The sequence below is a fragment of the Pecten maximus genome, chromosome 6 (assembly GCF_902652985.1).
Source record: "Pecten maximus chromosome 6, xPecMax1.1, whole genome shotgun sequence".
NCBI classification, from domain to species: domain Eukaryota; kingdom Metazoa; phylum Mollusca; class Bivalvia; order Pectinida; family Pectinidae; genus Pecten; species Pecten maximus.
Window position 1 is genome coordinate 11,977,680 of NC_047020.1, and position 24,608 is coordinate 12,002,287.

General features: G+C 37.5%; 1 protein-coding gene across 3 annotated transcripts; it reads left to right on the top strand.

Moving 5' to 3' along the window:
* Positions 1–54: 54 nt before the first annotated feature.
* LOC117328976 (nuclear factor related to kappa-B-binding protein-like) lies at positions 55–23,932 on the top strand. 3 transcript variants are annotated; one of them, XM_033886625.1, is made up of 25 exons: positions 55–200; positions 1,188–1,328; positions 1,731–1,808; positions 2,532–2,587; positions 3,958–4,025; positions 4,811–4,938; positions 5,255–5,376; positions 6,186–6,253; positions 7,325–7,450; positions 8,577–8,689; positions 8,904–8,994; positions 9,341–9,554; positions 9,960–10,062; positions 10,759–10,885; positions 11,130–11,319; positions 11,891–11,951; positions 12,090–12,264; positions 13,500–13,606; positions 14,043–14,166; positions 18,222–18,295; positions 18,645–19,068; positions 19,571–20,062; positions 20,442–20,651; positions 20,780–21,109; positions 23,296–23,932. In XM_033886625.1, exons 2-25 carry the CDS (start codon positions 1,212–1,214, stop codon positions 23,784–23,786), a joined length of 4,089 nt encoding a protein of 1,362 aa, XP_033742516.1. In that variant the 5' UTR covers positions 55–200; positions 1,188–1,211; the 3' UTR covers positions 23,787–23,932. The 3 variants fall into 3 exon arrangements, with proteins under 3 accessions (XP_033742516.1, XP_033742517.1, XP_033742518.1); XM_033886626.1 differs by having other exon boundaries at positions 7,325–7,339; XM_033886627.1 differs by lacking the exon at positions 7,325–7,450.
* The last annotated feature ends 676 nt before the right edge of the window (positions 23,933–24,608 follow it).

The following is a 24,608-nucleotide window of genomic DNA, read 5'->3' on the forward strand; positions in this document are numbered from 1 at the left end:
TTCATTTTTTTATTTCATCCAATGAATTCCACGCATTGTCGATCCAAAAAGAAGGGTATGATGGCTATCTAAACTTCCGGTTTTATTTTGTTATTCAAGGCTGTTCAACATTTTCAATTACAACCATGCGGAAAATGACTTTCTAGCCACGAAAGCCTTTTCTTTTTCATTTAATTTGATAGCAGTGTTCCAGTGAATGGGTAAGCGAATGTCATTAGTCCAGTATGGAAGTTGTAACTTTGGTCTTGTTGAAGTTTTGCGGATGGATTCAGAGGCAAATTATTTGCACGTTGTGTATTTTCCAGAAATGCATGTTTCCCTGGAATGTAGTATACATTTCATAAATTGAAGCAAAAAAAATAGACGTTCCTGGAATGCAAATTATTGCGTTATTACCTTAAGTCACATAATTGTGGCATGATTTAGACAGATGCACCTAGATGGTGATAGTTTGTAACACTGGTTAGTTTAGTTATGTACATAATATTTCAGTAATCAATAGTAACTGTTTGTTCTATGGCAAAACGTGATGTTTATAGTTTATTTTGAAATAACGCGTTTTTTCGATTTTAAGTCTTCTCTATTGCTTTGACATTATATTGTTGGCAAGAATAGAAAATAGTATATTCCCAAATAAAGAAGCTGAGTTAGGTTAGTTACAAAACTTAAATATTAAAAAAAAATCAATAAAGATTGCTAAACTAGACTGTATACAAAACAAATAAGGTATGGAAGCAAATGTCCTGCCCATGCTTGATATAACTTTGACACAATATGCTGCTGGCCTTTAGTTGGGAATTGAATTAAGTCACTAAAATTGATTTTTTTTATTTGTGACTGATATTACTAATTCATATATATTCTAAATATCTTTCACTGCAAAAGCATCGAATGCACCTCATGTATTGCAATGAAATAAGTTTGAAATAATCAGTAAATAAACTAAATATTGCAAAATGAACTGAAATCAATTGGAGGTTCCAGCAGAAACATATATATGTATGTATATGTATATAGGTGAACCTAGTGAAAATGCTATATAGGTCCCAGTGCAGTGGTAAATTGAAAACGTTGTTTCATTTTCAAAGTGCTTTTGGATCAATGTTTGCATCTTAAATCACATTCTTAGCTACAGATGGAACCACAATATTTAAGAAAAGGTAAATATGTGCATATTTTTTTTCCAGAAATTTAATTAAGTTGTGCAGCGGATGTCTTCAGACGAGGGAGCACCATGGGGACTCCCAGTATCCAAGCCTGGCACCAAGCCGGAGCGATGCCTTCTAGGCAGGCGAGAAATGCTCCTACCTGAAGCAATGATTGAACAGGTTTTAATTTAATAAAATCTACTAAGTTATATATTAGAAAGGCTAAGACTAGGATGTAAAATTGTAAATTTGATTCCAGAAGTAATACTAGAAACCATATCATCACTTCACCATCACTAATTACATATAAAATGTTAATATTTTAATCAGACGTAGCTGATCAATACAAATTAGATATTCTTTTTGTTTTTTTTTATTAAACTGTATACCATTGTATTCAATTCAAACCTAATATATTTGAACATTGCAGTATACAACTATATGTGCTATATAGTTTTGTGAATTGTTTGAACATCCCTCTGTGAGTAAAGAAATTCCAAATATTTACTGTGTTTGTGAAATAATATTAATAGGGCATTTGTAATACACAGATTACAGAGATTATCTTGTTTTTTCTCTCAGTCCCACATCTTCAATGAAGTAGTAAGTAAGGAGACCTGGCAGAACCAGCTGACTAGTGAACAACGAGAACATCTGTTGGTAAGGTTCTTTTTGGGGACATAAATCATACTTTTGAAGGCAAATTATACCTTCAGATTGACTTGATTGCTGGTACACTGTTTCCCTAATTGATGGTACACTGTTTCCCTAATTGATGGTACACTGTTTCCTAATTGCTGGTACACTGTTTCCCTAATTGCTGGTACACTATCCCTGATTGAGGGTACACTATCCCTAATTGCTGGTACACTGTATCTCTAATTGAGGGTACACTGTATCTCTAATTGAGGGTACACTATCCCTAATTGCTGGTACACTGTATCTCTAATATTGAGGGTACACTATCCCTAATTGATGGTACACTATCCCTAATTGATGGTACACTATTCCTAATTGATGGTACACTGTATCCCTAATTGCTGGTACACTGTATCTCTAATTGATGGTACACTGTATCCCTAATTAATGTTAGACTGTATCCCTAATTAAGTATATCCAAATGTTATTCTTAATTTACAGCAGATACATGGCTTATGTACATGTATTGATTGTGTACAGTGGTGTTAATTTTATGACTTATCTAATGAACAATATTTAATAACAGTGTTGGTATGAGTAATTACTTATCAGTTCAAGTGTTTCACCCGCCAAAGGATTGTTATTAGTACAGTAATATGCTACATTATTTGAATACTTCACCATTGTTTAAAGAAATGTATACTTCATTGACTTTATTTCTTTTTGTTTTATTTCTATTACCAGACTTTATTGCCAAGCTTCTCTGAAAATGACAGGAAAGAGAAAGAAGAAACCCTTGCGTGAGTATTTTCATTTGACTTGTAGTGTAGCGAATCAAAGTTATACAAGTTAGAAGGCTCAGATAGCCTTACCTTTATTGTTGTAACTGTAAATACTTCCGTGTTTGTCAATGTCAATTCGGAGCTCGAATGACTGTGATTTATGTACCCTACTGTTTCAAATGCTCTGTGTACCAGGATTGGGATTAATTAGAACGAGGCTTCTCGTTTAGAGTGAGACTTCCTGTTCTGACAGGGTATAAAAGGCTGAGAAAATTCTCGTTCAGGGCCAGTTCTGAAGACGTGTTCCATACGACCGGTTGGTACTACTAACAGCGGAGGCTTTGGAGTGATACGTGCTAGTATCAGTCTTGGCTCGTGCGTCGCTCTTTTCGACCTGTGCAGGGTTTGGCTAGTGGCGCATGAGCGTACACAAGACGTACGTGTAGTAGGCTATACACGTGTGTGTATACTGCGAAGCAGCCGTACGGGTCTTGGCTGGTTAACACAAGCGTACACAGGACGCGGTGCGCAGTGACACAGTTGTCTCCGGGGCAGTTAGTACGACCTGCTCGTGCGTAGTTACTGTTAGGGTACACACTACTGTGCGGAAAATAACGCACCGGCAATAAATAAACCGTATATATATATATCATTAGGGCTCATGCGTCAGGCTAGACGCATGCATTGTAAATAAACGAATCATATAATCATTGTATATATTACTAATTAAGTATTGTAAATTGAGAGAGTGTCGTCAGCTGCTAGGAAAGCAGCTCGTGCTCTATTTAGTTATTTGTCAACACGCCTTATCCCGGAATACACCGGGTACGACACCCCGTAAACGTTACAGTAGGAAATTCAGTGGAATATAATTTCAAACTTTGGCATAGACTCTTAAACATACTATTTTAAAGCAAGATGTTATACCTACAGATAGATGCAAAATGTAGCTTTAGCTGATACTTACAGATATTAATCATTTATACTGATCCTTAACTTACAGATAATTGGTTGTACTTGATACTTTACTCACAGATAATTAGTTGTACCTAATAATTTACTCACAGATAATTAATTGTACCTGATAATTTACTCACAGATAATTTATTGTACCTGATAATTTACTTACAGATATTTAGTTGTACCTGATAATTTACTTACAGATAATTAGTTGTACCTGATAATTTACTTACAGATAATTAGTTGCACCTAACATCTTACTTACAGATAATAAGTTGTACCTGATAATTTACTTACAGATAATAAATTGTACCTGATAATTTACTCACAGAAAACTAGTTGTACTTAATACCTTACTTACGAATAATTAGTTGTACCTGATTATTATGTTGACATTTATAATTTTGTGTTTTCTTATTTTTCTGCAGTGGTCTTTTTGAGGGTGATAACTTCAAGTTTGGAAATCCATTGAAAGAGTTCCATACGAAGCTGAGAGGTAAACACAAATTAGATTTTCTGTTTTACAGCTGTTTACAACACGTCTCTCCCATTTCATCATAATCATGTACATGTATGATACAAGATGTTTCATTATGAATGGTGTTCTCTGTGGAAGTGTAAGATGATCTGGTGCAGACATTCAAGCACATGAAAAGGTTGTGTCAGTAAATGTGTATCTTAAAATTCATGATATATAGGGTCAAATATAGTTATATATTGTATACTTTTATGTATGTACTATCTCTGATGTCACTAGATTATTAGTCCCCTGCCGTTTGAAAAACGGGGGGACTATAGGTTTACCCTCTGTCCGTCTGTCCGTCCGTCAGTCCGTCCGTCCGTCTGTCTGTCACGCAATAGCTGTCCGGACAACTCCTCCTAAAGTACTACTCCGATCTTAACGAAACTTGGTATACATGATCAGTATAACATGTAGTTGTGCATCCCACATTTGTGTTTTTCGAAAAACCATTTTTCCAAAAAAAAAAGAAAGGGAAATGAATAGGTGCACTTCTAGCTCAGGCAGGGGACTTTGTATTGCTGTTGCAATACTATCCATCCTTGTTTACTTTTGTATCATTTGTTACACAGCATGTAAACATTATAGAAAGGAAAACAATAATTCTATAGTACATGAGACATCTGTTACATTATTTCCATAGACTTTCATCATTTTCTGCCAACTAGGTGTTACATCTACATATCAGGCATGACCTGATACCTAAATAGCTCTGGGAAAATACTGGACAATACAATAAATATTTATGCTATTTATTTCAGATGGATTTTACTCTCCAGACATTGCCAAGTACACTAACTTGTGTCGGACGGTCAAATACAGGGAGTATAAACATCGACAGCAAACATACTACTCGAACCTTCTCAAGGAAATCCTTCTCTCAAGACAGGCAAGTCAAATGGCTCTGTATCACATCAGTATTTTCATGTGCTTTACAGGAAATTTTATGTTTTGATACACTTAATTGTTTGTGATATTGGTTGTGTTGAGTATTCAATAGTGCTAATTCTAAATTGGTCATACAGAATCTCGGCTCAATCCATATCAACCCTGCAAATGCTGTATAATGAATCTACTGAACCTTGTCTGATATCTACTGATTAGTATTTATGTTTCTAACACCAGAGAAATTCAAAATCATTATATAAAATAGTCTTTTGTTTCTGTGCCAACTTAACTTTCAATAAGATAATGCTGTTTTACAGAAAGTATTTGAACAAATGAAGAAGATTCCACCAGATGGCCATGTGACAATGGAGTACACCACTCCCCCACCACCACTCAGGGAACGCACTATAGAACACAAAGTCAGGAAAAAATATGTCAGGTAGATAATACTGTTGTCCTTTATATTGGTATCAGGCGAGGTAACTTCATGTAAACGTGTGCTTCATGGAGGTGTTTGTGTGTTTCATCTCAGTGTGGGAGGTTTAGTGCTTTTCATTGAAGCTGAGATCACAGTCCACCATATGCTGCCATTGTCATGGCTGTGTCCTCGGCAAGACACTTTACCCTAATTGCATTAGATTGCATGCAACAGGCCTCCTATATGTTGTTCAGTGAGGTACACACCAGCTACTGAAAGGAGACTGCATCTCATAGTGACACTGGCTCTAAACCCAGTAAGCAAATAAACATTGAAAAAAATCTACACATTGTACAAAACATTTTTTTTTTATTATTCTGATTTTTCATGTAAATATTTTGCAGAGAGAAATACTGAGACTTTAAGTATGCCAATAGATTGTTAATATTCAAGGTTATAAGATCAAAAACTAGAAGTGATTTATTTAACTACTGATTTAAAAGTCACTAGAAAATACATTCTGTTTTGTTTAAGAATATTTGTTCGAAAGCAAATTCAAATTTACAAAAGAAAATACAAGTCTTGATTCATTTACATTCCTAAATAACATTCATGAGATATTTGATTTTGTTTTGACTTAAAAGTATTCATTTCATTTCACTGTATAAAATACAGCTGTTTGCTTTGATTTACCCAGGTAACTACTGCTAATGACATTATATAGTCTTACAGTAGATGAAATGTTGAAACATGTCAAAAGACTATTGACAATTCTTCTGTGTGTGATGAGAAGAGGCAACATTTCAGTTTTCTTTTTTTGATAATTTCAGGCTGATGAAGGAAGTGAGGGAGGAGTGTGGGGTGGAGGACACCTCATCAGAGGAAGATGAGCATGACAGTGAGTATTAGGGCAATATCAAGTGGACAATGACAACTGGGCAATGTAGGAACAACATGCTCAACCGGGCAACAAAATACAGCGTCATATACTCGAATGAATGTCCAACTGAATTTATTGCAAGCAAGAAATTTAGTGAAAATATGTATATGACGTGGTTTTAACAAAGGAAAATGTAGAATACAGAAAACCACTTTGTTTTTATTATACGCCTGTCCGTCCGTCTGTCCGTTAAATTTTCCGTCTTAGTACTCTCATGCCTTTGTTTATCAACAGGTTTTTATGAAACTTTGCCACAAATATTCTATGGCACAATAGCTCAAGCGAGTTCGTGTTATGGAATTTCGTGATTATTTTTAGCAGAGTTATACCCCTTTTATTGCCAAATATGGGCATTGCATAGAAAACTTTTTTTTTCATTTTCTGTAAGATTTTACAGAATAAGCAATTATGTTAAACATATATAACATTGCTTATCACTACATTTTCCTGTGGTAGCTTTCCAGTGATGGGAGGATCATGCTCCCGCTTACAGAGCTCTTGTTTAGGATACTGTAGTTTCAACACAAGGGATATAAACACGGGGTTGACATGTACTTGGAGTAAAGACCATTTTAGAGCCACTGGTAATTAGTGATTTTTATATGTGTGCAAATGTTAAATTAAAAACTTTAGGGCAACAGAGTTGTGAGTTAACGGTAGTGAAATTCTGGGTAAAATAAGTATATTAAACTGTGAGCTTTAGGGCAACAGAGTTGTGAGTTAACAGTAGTAAATTGCTGGGAAAAGTAAGTATATTAAACTGTGAGCATTAGGATGACATAGCCATAAATGATTATTTTCAGAGACTGAAATTCAATAAATGTAAATTGTTCTATAATTTCAGTCAGATCTTTGACTTATCAACGAGGATTTTTAGTGCTCATCTCAAAAAAAATAGCATTAATTATACATTTTATTTAAAATTGTTGGAATGATGTATATGTTGCTGACTTATAAAGATACTTGCTATATAATTATAAATATAATGCATTGGATGTTACAGAGGCTATTGTATTTGCCTTGTTTCAGGCCCAGCCCAGAGAGGTAAAAAACAGTTGTTTAAATCCTTGTGTCCCATTCCTTCACCTGAACCTACCATCCCCAGCGTAGTTGCCACCTTCTCTGCAAAGCCTACTGTTAATGGAGATGTTACAGGTAACCTACACTCTTATACCTTACCTGTCTATCATACACCCCTAGGTCTGTCACAGCCATCTTCATCCTTAACTCATAGACTTCGTCGAAGGCATCATTGACATTTAACCTTCCTCAAACCACAGGAACAAGTGCCCTAATTGTCCTCAGTCCACAGTAACCACTGCTAAGTTTGTCCTCAAACTAAAGTAACCATTGCTGTTTTCCTTAAAATACAGGAACAACTGTACTGTTTGTCCTGAAATCACAGGAACAACTGCACTGTTTGTCCTCAAATCACAGGAATCACTGTGCTGTTTGTCCACTGTGCTGTTTGTCCGCAAATCACGGGAATCGCTGCACTGTTTGTCCTCAAATCACAGGAATCACTGTGCTGTTTGTCCACTGTGCTGTTTGTCCGCAAATCACGGGAATCACTGCACTGTTTGTCCTCAAATCATGGGAATCACTGTGCTGTTTGTCCGCAAATCACGGGAATCGCTGCACTGTTTGTCCTCAAATCATGGGAATCACTGTGCTGTTTGTCCACTGTGCTGTTTGTCAACAAATCACGGGAATCACTGTGCTGTTTGTCCACTGTGCTGTTTGTCCACAAATCACGGGAATCGCTGCACTGTTTGTCCTCAAATCATGGGAATCACATCCACTTCTTCCTCAAACCCCTGGAACATACTGAAGCATTACTGACAATGATATCTCTTGAATTGAACATCACAAAAAAACGTACCCATTGTTATTTCATGTACTGTAAACATGGAAATTTACATAAGGGGGGAATTTAAGCTAAATACAATAAGGTCGGTCAGCCGTGAAAATTCCCCCATGCATGTATTATTGCGATGTATGTGGTATTTATAGAATAGAGAGAAAAAATGTAACAAAAGTTAATTTTACACCAATCATGCAAAAATGTAAATACACTAGTTTACCTATGGAATCGTGAAATTAAACCCCCACAGAATAACCATGTTTGCAGCATTACAAAGTATCCTAAATATTTGACAACCTTGTGTAGTATTGTACGTGAGAGATTGTTTGTTGAATGGATTTCAGTAATACATTATAATGCTAGAATTATTTTTAGAACCATAGTAGTATATGATACTGTTGATTTTTTTTACTTCAGGGGAAGTTTTACCACAATCAAAACGGCAACGGCCGTTTAGCCCAGTAGAGATATCAGAGGAAGATTATCTGCTAATGTTAAAAAATCACAAAAAGAAAAAGTTGGAAGCTGAGGTAAGTTTATCTTCTACAGAACAGTGAACCAAATTATCTTATGAATAGACATGGCTGGTTTAGAGGTAAAAGTCATGATGATATCAATATAATTTGTGATGTTTTCTTGATATTATGAAAAATTGTTTCGGAAGAGTGCTGGCACAATCCTAAGATAATATGTTTTTACTGAGGATTTTATCAAACCTAATCGGGAAGTGATCTATGCTTACAGGAATACCCAGAACTGAATACACAGAACATCACTATGCAAGACATCATGGCGAGGTGTCAGGCCAGTAGGAAAACACCAAAGGCACAACCAAGTATGTTGTTATTTATGATGATCCTGTTTACGAAGCTTTAATGAAACCAATCATTGAATTATTTGGAGAATAAATTCTATAATGATTTTTATCAAATAAGATTCCACATACATAGTAAAGGTAATAAGGTAATAGTTTCTAAGTAATTAAATTGTTCATGACTTTATCTGAAAGTTTATTAACTTTAATAAAACAGATATATGAAATCAATTAAGAATAATTGGTAAAATTTCTGTTGAAGTGATCTGATAGCATTGATATCTCTGGAAGTGTTGTCACGTCTAATTCATTTTGATATTGATAACCTGTAGGTTGTAATTATAATTAAAGAACTTTTACTTTCAAGCGCCAGAAAATTCATCATTATCATTAGCTAAGAAAAAGAAGATAAGATTAAAAGAAAAAACTGACAGAAAGCTAAAGAAAGTAATGAAGATAAAACAAGAAAATGTGAAGATAAAATCAGAGCCTGGCTATAATGAAGAAGGATCCGCCCTGGGGATGAATGACAGTTTCCTCAAGGGTGAGGATGATGGGGTACCAGATTTCCCCCTCCCTGAGTAAGTGTTTTTGTAAATCTGTAGATGTTATGTTTTGTATTGACTGCTATTAGTCCTCTACTGGTGGATCCAGCGGAACTATTGCCCCCCACTCCGTCCGTCCGTCAGTCCGTCCACTCAGTTTTCCACACTTTTCTCAGCTATACCTCAAGGTATGTTGGTGAAAATTGATATGTAACTTCAGTATGAGCAGCTACAGATCAAGTTCGAGTGTCAGGGTTTTTGGGTCAAGGTCACTGTTACTATTTTTAGTAGAGGCCAGTAGGGGAAATGTATTGCTTAAGCAATACCCAGCATGCTTGTTTATTGAACTTCCATAAGAAATATTTTATCTAAAATATACTACAAAAATGTTTGAATACATTATATGAACAATTAATCTTCACATGGTTATTATCATTTCAGTACCTGTCCTACCAGACTTTCCTTCGGTCAGCACAATAACTTCTTCAGCCTCATTAAGGACCTACTCACAGAGTTTCAGGACGGAAAGTTTACCACAGCTAATGTAAGTCAGTGAATCGTTCATATTTTAGTTTATTTTCAGCTTCAGATATTTTGTTGGAAGAAACGTTATTGGGTAACAGAGGATCTAGAGCTAATCTTCAGTTATTAGTCCCCTGCCGTTTGAAAAATGGGGGGACTATAGGTTTACCCTCCGTCCGTCTGTCTGTCACGCAATAGTTGTCCGGACAACTCCTTCTAAAGTACTACTCTGATTTTAACTAAACTTGGTATACATGATCAGTATAACATGTAGTTGTGCATACCACATTTCCCCCCCCCCCCCCCCCCCCCCCCGAAAAACCAGTTTTCAAAATGGCCGCCGGCTTCTCATTGGTTGAGGCTTGTCCGGACAACTTCTCCTAAAGTACTACTCAGATTTTCATGAAACTTGGTATACATGATCAGTATAAAATATTGTTTAAAAGATGGGAAATAAATAGGTCAGGCAGGGGACTTTGTATTGCTGTTGCAATACTATCCATCCTTATTAACATTAACATGCAATGAAGTAGCCTCTAGTTGCTATCTGCAAAAGTTCATGAATAAATTTAAGAGAAAATAAATTAAAAAAAAAATAAAATGCAATGACATGTTTTATCAGCGAGCATTCCAAACTTTTTAATGGACATTGTATATCTACACTATTGTCATAGAAAAAAGAAAAATGTTAGGCTAGCTTTTGTATGTTTTGTTTTAGTTGGAGGAAAAAGTGCGAGAGTGGCAGGAAGCACCAACTAGCTCACTCAACTCCTGGTTCAGTCTTCAGACAAATTGGGTGGACAGTGTCATGTCCACGCTCAAATTTTTAGCCGGAGACCTTGTAGGTAAGTAGATATTACCTAGTTTCTACTTTGATTAGATGATTATACTCCCCACAAACAAACTTATGGAGTATACTGGATTCAATGTATGTTTTTCATTTGTAAGGCTATTATAAAATGAATGATATAAAGTATAAATGTATATATCCCAGTCTTTGGGAATAAGATTTTTTTTTAAACTTCATAATCAAGATATTGTCGAATGTTGCTATCAATAACTCTTCCTGATGTGTGTTTATAACAACAGGTGCCACACCCGATAACTTTGTTCCATTCGTGGACTACAAGGAGAGAGCTCAGCAGTGGCGCTGGATTGGTGTCGGCCGTGACTCAGATGAAACTCTCCTGGAACTTTTTAAATACTGGTGTTCAAATAAGAAGGAGTCCTCCTCTGACCTCAATGACAGTGGTCAAGGATCACCTCCACCTCCTCGAAGGTATGTAGGATATCGTTGATAGAGGTCAGCTGTCTCCACATAGGTACGCTAATGATAGAGGTCATGGGTCACCTGTGCTGCTACAAACTTCGGGACAAGGTATATAGTGCTCTCATAGAGTTCAGGGGTCACCACTGTCTGTACATTGGTATATATTACACTAGTGATGGAGGTCATAGGTCACCAGTACTAGTGTTGCTACAACCTTAAGTCAAAGGTATATAATGCTCTTGCTATAGAGATCTGGGGTCTCCACTGTGTCTGCACATGTACAAATTACCTGTACAAGGTACTGTAGTGAAACTAAAATCTGTTTCCTCAATTCCAGAGGACCTAGGTTCATGAAATCTGGTTACTGGATGCTTGGTATTAGGTGTTTAAAGATTTTCTAATATAGATGACCTTAACAGTCATTCAAGATAGTGCAATATGATCAAAACTTCATAAAGCATTATCTGAAGAACCATGAATTTTAGGTTTACTTAAGATTATATGCCATTAAATAGCCAAGTGAGTAATACAGGCTCTCTGGGCCACTTAACTATATTCGTTTATTAACTTCATATTTCAGTTGGACTTCATTTGTGGTACGGGCAACATCAGACGAGGAAAAGGGTACATTTAGGGAACAGGTAATATCTTTTTTGGCAAATTTTAATTCCATGAACTCTCTTGGTTTGATTTCACTATATCCAGGCAAAGCCACCGTCTTTGAATCTTTGAAGTTTAAATTAAAAGTTTATGATTGCTAAGTTTGTTTTTTATTTTAGGAAAAGAGACGGTTTGAGAACCCTCATAAAGCCTTTACATACAAAATGCATGGCTACGAGTCAGTTGTTGGGCCAGTAAAGGGAGTCTACAGCAAGGAGAACGCCATGAACAAAGCAAGAGAGCATGCATTGTTAATCTCTAACAGGCCTTCCTTTGTTACCATTCTTACATTAGGTATGTATAACAGTCTGGGGAGCATACATTGTTTATCTGTAACAGGCCTTCCTTTGTTACCATTCTTACATTAGGTATGTATAACAGTCTGGGGAGCATACATTGTTTATCTGTAACAGGCCTTCCGTTGTCTATATTCTTATATTAGGTATGTATAACAGTCTGGGGAGCATACATTGTTTATCTGTAACAGGCCTTCCTTTGTTACCATTCTTACATTAGGTATGTATAACAGTCTGGGGAGCATACATTGTTTATCTCTAACAGGCCTTCCGTTGTCTATATTCTTACATTAGGTATGTATAACAGTCTGGGGAGCATACATTGCTAATCTCTAACAGGCCTTCCTTTGTTACCATTCTTACATTAGGTATGTATAACAGTCTGGGGAGCATACATTGTTTATCTGTAACAGGCCTTCCTTTGTTACCATTCTTACATTAGGTATGTATAACAGTCTGGGGAGCATACATTGTTTATCTGTAACAGGCCTTCCGTTGTCTATATTCTTACATTAGGTATGTATAACAGTCTGGGGAGCATACATTGTTTATCTGTAACAGGCCTTCCGTTGTCTATATTCTTACATTAGGTATGTATAACAGTCTGGGGAGCATACATTGTTTATCTGTAACAGGCCTTCCGTTGTCTATATTCTTACATTAGGTATGTATAACAGTCTGGGGAGCATACATTGTTTATCTGTAACAGGCCTTCCTTTGTTACCATTCTTACATTAGGTATGTATAACAGTCTGGGGAGCATACATTGTTTATCTGTAACAGGCCTTCCTTTGTTACCATTCTTACATTAGGTATGTATAACATTCTGGGGAGCATACATTGTTTATCTGTAACAGGCCTTCCGTTGTCTATATTCTTACATTAGGTATGTATAACAGTCTGGGGAGCATACATTGTTTATCTGTAACAGGCCTTCCTTTGTTACCATTCTTACATTAGGTATGTATAACAGTCTGGGGAGCATACATTGTTTATCTCTAACAGGCCTTCCTTTGTTACCATTCTTACATTAGGTATGTATAACAGTCTGGGGAGCATACATTGTTTATCTGTAACAGGCCTTCCGTTGTCTATATTCTTACATTAGATATGTTTGGTAGACTGGGGAGCATACATTGTTAACCTCAAACAGGTCTTCCCTTGTTACCATTCTTACATTAGGTATGTATAACATTCTGGGGAGCATACATTATTTATCCGTAAATTTTACAGTTCGAGATGCTGCAGCACGATTACCCAATGGAGAGGGAACACGTGGTGATATTTGTGAGCTGCTGAAAGATTCTCAGTTTTTAGCTCCTGGAGTGTCAGATGCACAGGTATGTATATGTCATGTAAAAATTGCAACATAGAAATTGGTACAAGAAACCGGACAGAACTGAAAATTTAAAACATAATTAATGTAGATAGGAAATTTATATTATTATGAAAACCTGAATATAATGCCTCATGTTGCATGAGCTTAATTGCTTACCACAACAGATTTGTAGGTCTCTTTTTTTCTGGAGAATCTCCATTTTATTTGACCGATAGGGACTACATGTATTTAATTTAGTTACTATTTGAAATAAGTTCAAATTTGTATGGAATTTTGTACAGATTTAAATATTCAGTTTAGTCAATTTTCCAGACTTTCTGGAACCAAGTCTTCAGACCAGGTTGAGAATGCAGAACCAAGATTTGTAAACTGTATTATATTAAGGTATCAATTAAAAAATAGCAGACAATGCTGATAATGGTCAGTAATCTTGCCAGATAAATGTGGTGGTTAGTGGAGCTCTAGACAGACTTCACTCGGAGAAGGACCCTTGTGTCAAGTATGATGTCAACAGGAAGCTTTGGATCTACCTCCACAGGAGTCGTGCAGAGGAGGAGTTTGGTAAGTACCAGAACTGGAAGACTGGCTACCATTAGTCTTGTTACCTATTATACAGAGTTTGGTAAGTACCAGAACTGTAAGACTGGCTACCATTAGTCTTGTTACCTATTATACAGAGTTTGGTAAGTACCAGAACTGGAAGACTGGCTACCATTAGTCTTGTTACCTATTATACAGAGTTTGGTAAGTACCAGAACTGGAAGACTGGCTACCATTAGTCTTTTTACCTATTATACAGAGTTTGGTAAGTACCAGAACTGTATGACTGGCTACCATTAGTCTTGTTACCTATTATACAGAGTTTGGTAAGTACCAGAACTGGAAGACTGGCTACCATTAGTCTTGTTACCTATTATACAGAGTTTGGTAAGTACCAGAACTGGAAGACTGGCTACCATTAGTCTTGTTACCTATTATACAGAGTTTGGTAAGTACCAGAACTGTATGACTGGCTACCATTAGTCTTGTTACCTATTATACAGAGTTTGGTAAGTACCAGAACTGGAAGACTGGCTACCATTAGTCTTGTTACCTATTATACATAGTTTGGTAAGTACCAGAACTGGAAGACTGGCTACCATTAGTCTTGTTACCTATTATACAGAGTTTGGTAAGTACCAGAACTGTAAGACTGGCTACCATTAGTCTTGTTACCTATTATACAGAGTTTGGTAAGTACCAGAACTGGAAGACTGGCTACCATTAGTCTTGTTACCTATTATACAGAGTTTGGTAAGTACCAGAACTGGAAGACTGGCTACCATTAGTCTTGTTACCTATTATACAGAGTTTGGTAAGTACCAGAACTGGAAGACTGGCTACCATTAGTCTTGTTACCTATTATACAGAGTTTGGTAAGTACCAGAACTGGAAGACTGGCTACCATTAGTCTGGTTACCTATTATACAGAGTTTGGTAAGTACCAGAACTGTAAGACTGGCTACCATTAGTCTTGTTACCTATTATACAGAGTTTGGTAAGTACCAGAACTGGAAGACTGGCTACCATTAGTCTTGTTACCTATTATACAGAGTTTGGTAAGTACCAGAACTGGAAGACTGGCTACCATTAGTCTTGTTACCTATTATACAGAGTTTGGTAAGTACCAGAACTGGAAGACTGGCTACCATTAGTCTTGTTACCTATTATACAGAGTTTGGTAAGTACCAGAACTGTAAGACTGGCTACCATTAGTCTTGTTACCTATTATACAGAGTTTGGTAAGTACCAGAACTGGAAGACTGGCTACCATTAGTCTTGTTACCTATTATACAGAGTTTGGTAAGTACCAGAACTGGAAGACAGGCTACCATTAGTCTTGTTACCTATTATACAGAGTTTGGTAAGTACCAGAACTGGAAGACAGGCTACCATTAGTCTTGTTACCTATTATACAGAGTTTGGTAAGTACCAGAACTGGAAGACTGGCTACCATTAGTCTTGTTACCTATTATACAGAGTTTGGTAAGTACCAGAACTGTATGACTGGCTACCATTAGTCTTGTTACCTATTATACAGAGTTTGGTAAGTACCAGAACTGGAAGACTGGCTACCATTAGTCTTGTTACCTATTATACAGAGGAGGAGTTTGGTAAGTACCAGAACTGGAAGACTGGCTACCATTAGTCTTGTTACCTATTATACAGAGTTTGGTAAGTACCAGAACTGTAAGACTGGCTACCATTAGTCTTGTTACCTATTATACAGAGTTTGGTAAGTACCAGAACTGTATGACTGGCTACCATTAGTCTTGTTACCTATTATACAGAGTTTGGTAAGTACCAGAACTGGAAGACTGGCTACCATTAGTCTTGTTACCTATTATACAGAGTTTGGTAAGTACCAGAACTGGAAGACTGGCTACCATTAGTCTTGTTACCTATTATACAGAGTTTGGTAAGTACCAGAACTGGAAGACATGGCTACCATTAGTCTTGTTACCTATTATACAGAGTTTGGTAAGTACCAGAACTGGAAGACTGGCTACCATTAGTCTTGTTACCTATTATACAGAGTTTGGTAAGTACCAGAACTGGAAGACTGGCTACCATTAGTCTTGTTACCTATTATACAGAGTTTGGTAAGTACCAGAACTGGAAGACTGGCTACCATTAGTCTTGTTACCTATTATACAGAGTTTGGTAAGTACCAGAACTGGAAGACAGGCTACCATTAGTCTTGTTACCTATTATACAGAGTTTGGTAAGTACCAGAACTGGAAGACTGGCTACCATTAGTCTTGTTACCTATTATACAGAGTTTGGTAAGTACCAGAACTGGAAGACAGGCTACCATTAGTCTTGTTACCTATTATACAGAGTTTGGTAAGTACCAGAACTGGAAGACTGGCTACCATTAGTCTTGTTACCTATTATACAGAGTTTGGTAAGTACCAGAACTGGAAGACTGGCTACCATTAGTCTTGTTACCTATTATACAGAGTTTGGTAAGTACCAGAACTGGAAGACTGGCTACCATTAGTCTTGTTACCTATTATACAGAGTTTGGTAAGTACCAGAACTGTAAGACTGGCTACCATTAGTCTTGTTACCTATTATACAGAGTTTGGTAAGTACCAGAACTGTATGACTGGCTACCATTAGTCTTGTTACCTATTATACAGAGGAGGAGTTTGGTAAGTACCAGAACTGTAAGACTGGCTACCATTAGTTTTGTTACCTATTATACAAAGTTTGGTAAGTACCAGAACTGGAAGACTGGCTACCATTAGTCTTGTTACCTATTATACAGAGTTTGGTAAGTACCAGAACTGGAAGACTGGCTACCATTAGTCTTGTTACCTATTATACAGAGTTTGGTAAGTACCAGAACAGGAAGACTGGCTACCATTAGTCTTGGTACCTATTATACAGAGTTTGGTAAGTACCAGAACTGGAAGACTGGCTACCATTAGTCTTGTTACCTATTATACAGAGTTTGGTAAGTACCAGAACTGGAGGAATGGCTACCATTAGTCTTGTTACCTATTATACAGAGTTTGGTAAGTACCAGAACTGGAAGACAGGCTACCATTAGTCTTGTTACCTATTATACAGAGTTTGGTAAGTACCAGAACTGGAGGACTGGCTACCATTAGTCTTGTTACCTATTATACAGAGTTTGGTAAGTACCAGAACTGGAAGACTGGCTACCATTAGTCTTGTTACCTATTATACAGAGTTTGGTAAGTACCAGAACTGGAAGACTGGCTACCATTAGTCTTGTTACCTATTATACAGAGTTTGGTAAGTACCAGAACAGGAAGACTGGCTACCATTAGTCTTGTTACCTATTATACAGAGTTTGGTAAGTACCAGAACTGTATGACTGGCTACCATTAGTCTTGCTACCTATTATACAGAGTTTGGTAAGTACCAGAACTGGAAGACTGGCTACCATTAGTCTTGTTACCTATTATACAGAGTTTGGTAAGTACCAGAACTGGAAGACTGGCTACCATTAGTCTTGTTACCTATTATACAGAGTTTGGTAAGTACCAGAACAGGAAGACTGGCTACCATTAGTCTTGTTACCTATTATACAGAGTTTGGTAAGTACCAGAACTGTATGACTGGCTACCATTAGTCTTGTTACCTATTATACAGAGTTTGGTAAGTACCAGAACTGGAAAACTGGCTACCATTAGTCTTGTTACCTATTATACAGAGTTTGGTAAGTACCAGAACTGTATGACTGGCTACCATTAGTCTTGTTACCTATTATACAGAGTTTGGTAAGTACCAGAACTGGAAGACTGGCTACCATTAGTCTTGTTACCTATTATACAGCTTACAATGAAAGTAGTACTCTGAATACCCGAATCTAAATATTGTTATAAGTACCATCAGTTCCCTCAGCAACTCTGTGATGATACTTCTTCATTCATAACATGCAAACTCTGCATGAATTTTGATATGGATGAAGGTCTCTTTAATTCCAGACAATTACATGTTGGGAGATACTATTAATTAACATTGCCTTCTAATTCAGAATTTCCTCATATATAATGTAAAACTATTTTAATCAGTCAATCATTCTTTTTTTCTTAACTTAGAACGGATACACCAAGCACATGCTGCAGCTCAGAAAGCCAGGAAATCGCTACAGAAGCCCAAAACTCAGAAAACAGTAGGTTCTTATTAAACCTAATTTGTCTCTCCTGTAGCAAGGTAGATTATGTAAATAAAGGAAGGAACTGTAAAAATATTCAATTTTATTTTGTACACCTTGATATTAAATAAACTGTAATTTTGAGGTGAAATGCTGAACAAAAAATTTGAGGAAAAATGATTAACCATCAGAAATTATGCCCATATTCTGTGTACCTCAACATTAACACTAGCAGAGAAAAGTACAAATTGTATAGGATGTGCTAATATTAGCTGATATAGTAATATGTTATCCTAAATATTAAATATTCTCTTAAGTTATATGCAATAGTGTATACATGTACTGAAAGTTAATTTGGTTTATACAGCAAAAAGTGAAGGAGTTGACAAGCCAGACCCCGCCAACTCCTAGTCTGACCTCGGCCAGTAGTCCACGCCTCACTCAATCCCTCAGTGCCAGTACAGAGAGTCTTAATGCTCTAGACAGCAGTCACACTCCTTCCAGTCCGGTTGTTACGGGCAGCCCCACTTCTAAGGGCACTCCTAGCAGCCCTGTCGTAGGACAGATCAGCCCCCGTGCTACAGGGAGTCCTCGTGCGACCTCCACACTGGCCTCCACAATGAACAAGTCTGGGGCTGCTGCCAACCTCCTGTCTAGTGGGAGTGGTTTATCATCCATGTCTGGTGCCACTATCAGGTTCCAGATACAACAGTTACAGCAACAACAGCAGCAACAGCAACAACAACAGCAGTTACAGCATACAGGAAGTCTTCCTGGGACACCCACTAAAGGTATACTGTCTGTAGTTTGTAGGAGGGTTAACAGTTTCATTGTATTAAAGTGTTTTATTTCCTGGAACAAAATTTTCATGAAACACAGTTAAGACAAGGTAGCAAATATTTCCATCTTCTTTTGATGTTTCTCTGTTAGAAGAGTCACAATAATAGCCAATAGACCTTAATTACTCCCCATCAGTATTAGTGACTCTCTAGAATGTAGTGAAAATAAAACTGCTGTGTAGTTAAATTAGTAAATTACAGGTGTGTTACAGAGAATTGTTAATTTTGCAAACTTTTTCCTGCACTAATTCACGAGACCCCTCGCATGCTTCCATCTGGGCCAACAAGCGTGATTAATATAAGTTGATAAAACTGGTTTGACAATTGTTGTAAAATAAATAGTTTATACAATTGTATATGATAACTATATTGAAACTATATTGATTTTCTTCCTACTGGAGACATATTGACAGGAGGGAGCCTATGTATGAATTGTGTTCTTGTTACACTTCAGGTATGTCCCCAGGAAGCAACAGGTCTCCCTCTGTTAACGTTTCCACAGCCTTGCAGCAGTCGCGGCCAGACACACCAACTGGAGTCTCAAAGACGCTAAATCTACATAACGTGCGAGCCACTCTGATGGGCTCAAACCCGCAGGGAAGCCCTGCATTGGCTCAAAGTCTTGGACAACAGATCTGCCCAGAGCTGTTTATACAAGGGTCACGGGGTGGCACTCCTAGTAACTCCCCAGCCCACACTCCCACCCCTACCCAAACCTCAACCTTGGTCACCAAGAAAACCACCACAGTAGCTACTACTGCCTCCGGACTTCAGACAATGATAGATGCAAGCAATACCACATCAACAGTGCCATCATCTGGTGTAGGGACACCTTTGGTGGCACGCTTAGTTGCTGGAAACCAAATGGTTTCTGTGAGTAACCTGTTAGCGGCACAGAGGGCACAGGCCCAATCTCCTCGAGCTAGTACTACTATTAAAATACAAGGTAATGATACTGCATTATCTTTATGGCATTTTTAGGTCACATGAGGGGAAGTCTCAAGTGACCCGTTCTAATCACCATTTGTCCATTATCATCTTTCTTTCATTGTCTGTCTAAAAACAATTTATCTAACAATTTGTCTATCTTAAACCTGATTCAAATTCAGTTTGCAAATTGGATATGTTTTTTTACAAAACGATATATTCAGTGCAATTTTTATAGTAGTTTTGTTTCCAAAGATTTCAGGCTGCAATTAATCCACAAGTTTAACATGGTATATTCTGTAATACACAAATTCATCTTTTTAAATACCAACATAAAAATAACATTGCATATCAGTCATAAATTCTTAACCAAAGATGTTCTGTAAATCTGTCTCTAGGCAGCAACATGGTACATCAGGTGGCAGGAGGAAAGCCTGTACAATTCACAGGAAAGCCCCGTGGCCAGCTGGTGCAGATAGGGGGCAAAGGTCAACAGCAGATCCAGGGCCTGTTACAAACCCAGCAGGGCGCTCTTCCAACCATAAGCATAATATCACAGGGCAGCGGAGGAGGGGTGATGACCCTCGCACAGCCTCGGACGCCCACAGGTATGTTTGTATACTGGTGACCAGTGTCACAGAGCTAGGTTTTTATAGGAGATTTTCAGTATTTTAATGATTCTCCGATTTACAGTAATTTGTTCTCTTGACCATGATTTTCAATATTGTGTTGACAGCTACCTCAGAGTCATCAGTGGGAAGTCCTACTACACATGCAGTCACTACTAACTCACGCCTCACCAACACCTCGGTGGTTAATACAGCCACACCCGCTGGCTCTCAGGCAATGGTGCAGATGGTCAATCAACCTAAAGTAGTCACACCAGGACAGGGTGGCATTGTGGTTACTCAACTTCCTCATGGCAGCATCACCTTGCGTCCCGGGGGCATGCCTGCATCCACGCAAGCCAAAGTGGTAACTGCAGGCCAAGCCGGTTTGTTACCTCAGTTTATTGTCCAACAGTCATCAGGCGGACTTACCAGTAACAATGCAACACTCACTCCAAGTAAGGAAACTTTCCATAAAACTGACTGTAGTTACAAAGCATCTATTTGAAATTGAAAAAGATCAAAGTATGTATTTCCAGAATTGTTTCTTTGAAACCCTCCAATTGTAAAGAAGTGCAGATATTTTAGTTTGACCTCTGCTTGGAAACCAATTCACTCAACCAATCCTATAAAAAGCATATGGGTTGTCACACATTCTTTCATTCAAGTATTGACTGTTCGCTTTAATAACTTATTCTACACCATGTTGCCTGTTTGACCACCTAAAAAAACAAAGCACTTACCTGAGGTTTGACCACCTGAAAAAAGCAAAGCACTTACGTGAGGTTTGACCACCTGAAAAAACAAAGCACTTACCTGAGGTTTGACCACCTGAAAAAACAAAGCACTTACCTGAGGTTGTAACAGAGCATTGAAGATGGCCAGTACCTCACAGCTATCGCCCAAATATCTGTCAAAATTTGCTCACGAATGTAACTGAAAATAATTGATATCCAAAATAGTCCACCCATCATTCCACTTTATCATTTTACGTCCGTAAACAATTTACATTTTCGACTTCTTCTCCAAAACCCCTAAACCAAATTCAAGGAAATTTGGCAGGAAGCTTCTATGGCTAAAGGTCAACCAAAATTGTGAATTATATGGTCCCCACCCCCCAGGGCCTAAGGGGCTGGGCTAAAAAGGGTCATATTGACTGAAATTTCAAAAATCTTCTTCTCGACTCTCAGATATGATGGAATCAAACACTCTTTATAGATGGAAGGGTCTTAAGGTGCTTTACCAAAATTGTGAATTTCATGACCCAGGGGTCTCAAGTTTGCCCCTGGGGAGGGGGTAAACTTTACTATAGTTTATATAGGGAAATCACATTTTTGACTTTTATTTGTTGGATTTGTAATGGAATTCAATCTAATTTGGTTAACATTATCAGCATGGGTTGACAGATTAATGGTATGCACATATTGACCCTGACTGACCCCCAGGGGATGATGGGCGGGGCTAAAAAGGGTCAAATTGACTGAAATTTCAAAAATCTTCTTCTCTACTCTCAGATATGATGGAATCAAATACTCTTCATAGATGGAAAGGTCTTACGGTGCTTTACCAAAATTGTGAATTTCATGACCCAGGGGTCTCGCGTGTGCCCCTGGGGAGGGGGTAAATTTTACTATAGTTTATATAGGGAAATCACATTTTTGACTTATTTGTTTGATTTCTATTGGAATTAATTCTGACTTGGTTAACATTATCAGCTTGTGATGGCAGTTTGATGGTATGCACATGTTGGCCCTGACTGACCCCTAGGGGCTGATGGGGCTGGCCAAAATGGGTCATTTAAATTAACTGAAATATTTCAAATCTCAGGTGACCGTTAAGGCCCATGGGCCTCTGGTCTTTCATTTCATTTCATGTGTGTAAAATATCTAGATTGTAAATTATACTATGTAATTTTATTTTGAAAAACACCTCTTCAATTTCCATGTCCATTTTCTGCAGTTGGCAGAATTTCAAAAGCAGGGGACAAAAAAAGAAAGTGTACATTATGTGGGACGTGTAGCTTTGCACGTGTATTGAAAGAGTGATAACTGGCTTGACAACTTGTGGGCTTTATAGAGGGTGTCATCATATGGGGATACAAAATAATATTTCCTGTTAAAATGCAGTGTCAAGCATTCAAAAACAATCATTATTTTCATGCTACAAAAGACATTTATGAAATAAATGGTCAACTTAAAGTTTGAATTAAATGTCTGTATTGTTTATACAATAGAACATAACCAGCATTTGATATACAGTGAAACCTCTCTACGGTAAGTTTGACCACAGGCAACCAGTCGCAATTATGGGGCCAATTAACGTCAATTAGTGGTCTCTGGGACTGTCAGAAGTGGTCATAATACGGAATAGCGGGTTGGTTGTATTACTGAAGGGACAAATACAAAGTCATATAGGGGAAAATAACGGGACAGAAAAAAAGAGCCTGTAATAGTGGGATGGTCGTAATTGTGATGTGGTCGTTATGTGAGGTTTCACTGTATTTCCAGTAAAAAAATGTATCATCACACAATTTCTTTATATCTTTTACTAGTTTTACATTCAAGTTCAATGATGTGCCAATATATTAAGTAAAAGGTCAATGAAGTAATATAAATGAAAGTTCATCTTTATGTTTTCTTGACAGGTTTTTCTGGTGGAAAGCCATTGCAGATCATGAGTGGGGGGAGTCCAAAGCAGGGTCAGAACATTCAAGTGGTGAGGACTGTTCTGGGCCAGCAGGGTGGACTTAAGCCTGGCCAGGCAACTATCCTCATCTCCCAGCCCCAGATCCCTGATAACCAGGCCACGCAGGCCACAGTACTGCCCTCGGGACAGATCATACCTAACCCAACCAAGGCCCAAGCCAAGGGGTCACAGAAGGGCAAGGGTCAGTCTGGTGCTGTATATGCCCGTATAATAGCCCCTCCCCCTGGACTGAAACTTGCTGGCGGGCAGGGGATTCCTGCCCAGGGTGTCGGAATGTTACAGACTGTTAACAAACTAAACATGGTACAAGCGGCAGGTCGTGGGTCAGTCTCCATGACCCCTGTTGGGGACACTAGTCCACGCACTTTGGCAGCCACTGCCTTATCTACTAGCTCAACTGAAGTGCCCAACTCTGATGCCAAGTCATGACAGAGATGAATGTCTGTAGTCGATTCAGTGTGTTCCTTATCATCAGGAGTTATTTTTCAAATACACATCTTTTTGTAAACTATGGAATACATTTATGAAATAAATATCTCAGACTTGATAAAAAAGTTTGACATGAGTAAGTTAAACATAATTATTAAAAGCAAAATGTGTCTATTTATTGTGAGATGTCACTGTTTCTTTAACTCCCCGGTACACATAGGATATCATAACTGTTGTACCTGTTCTATATAGGTCTGACAAAGGTCATGTAGATGTCTAGAATATTTCTCTCCTAATAAGTACGAGACAGTTTCTTATTGGCTTAAAGCAAATATTTGGTAAAAAGCAGAAATATTTCCCGATTTATTTTTGAGTATCAAAATATCTACGTATTATGTTTATCAACAACAGAAGATGTTGGCTTTAGTATGATCTTGAAGTAGTAGACAGTTTTTTAGATTGACATCATACATTGTAGCCTTGTTTAAGACAAGTGCCCATTTGATGTAAAATTAGGAATAACTTTTTCACCTAAAGTTACTGGCCTTTTCCAATTCTACTTCAAAATTTCAACTGGTGCTTAGTTTATAATTGAATATTTTCAAGGCTGTGTTTGTGCCTCCTAACATCTAATACAAAACTATTGAATACAAATAAAATTCTGATGATTAGTGTGTATTGGGCCCTTTGATTATTTCCACATACTTGTGGCTAGAGTTGGTCTGATGTTGCATTCTGACCCTGGTGAAGAATTTTAAGGCATAAAGTTCTGACAGGCTTTATCTACCAAAAAGTTACATTTTAAAAGTTAACAAATCATTC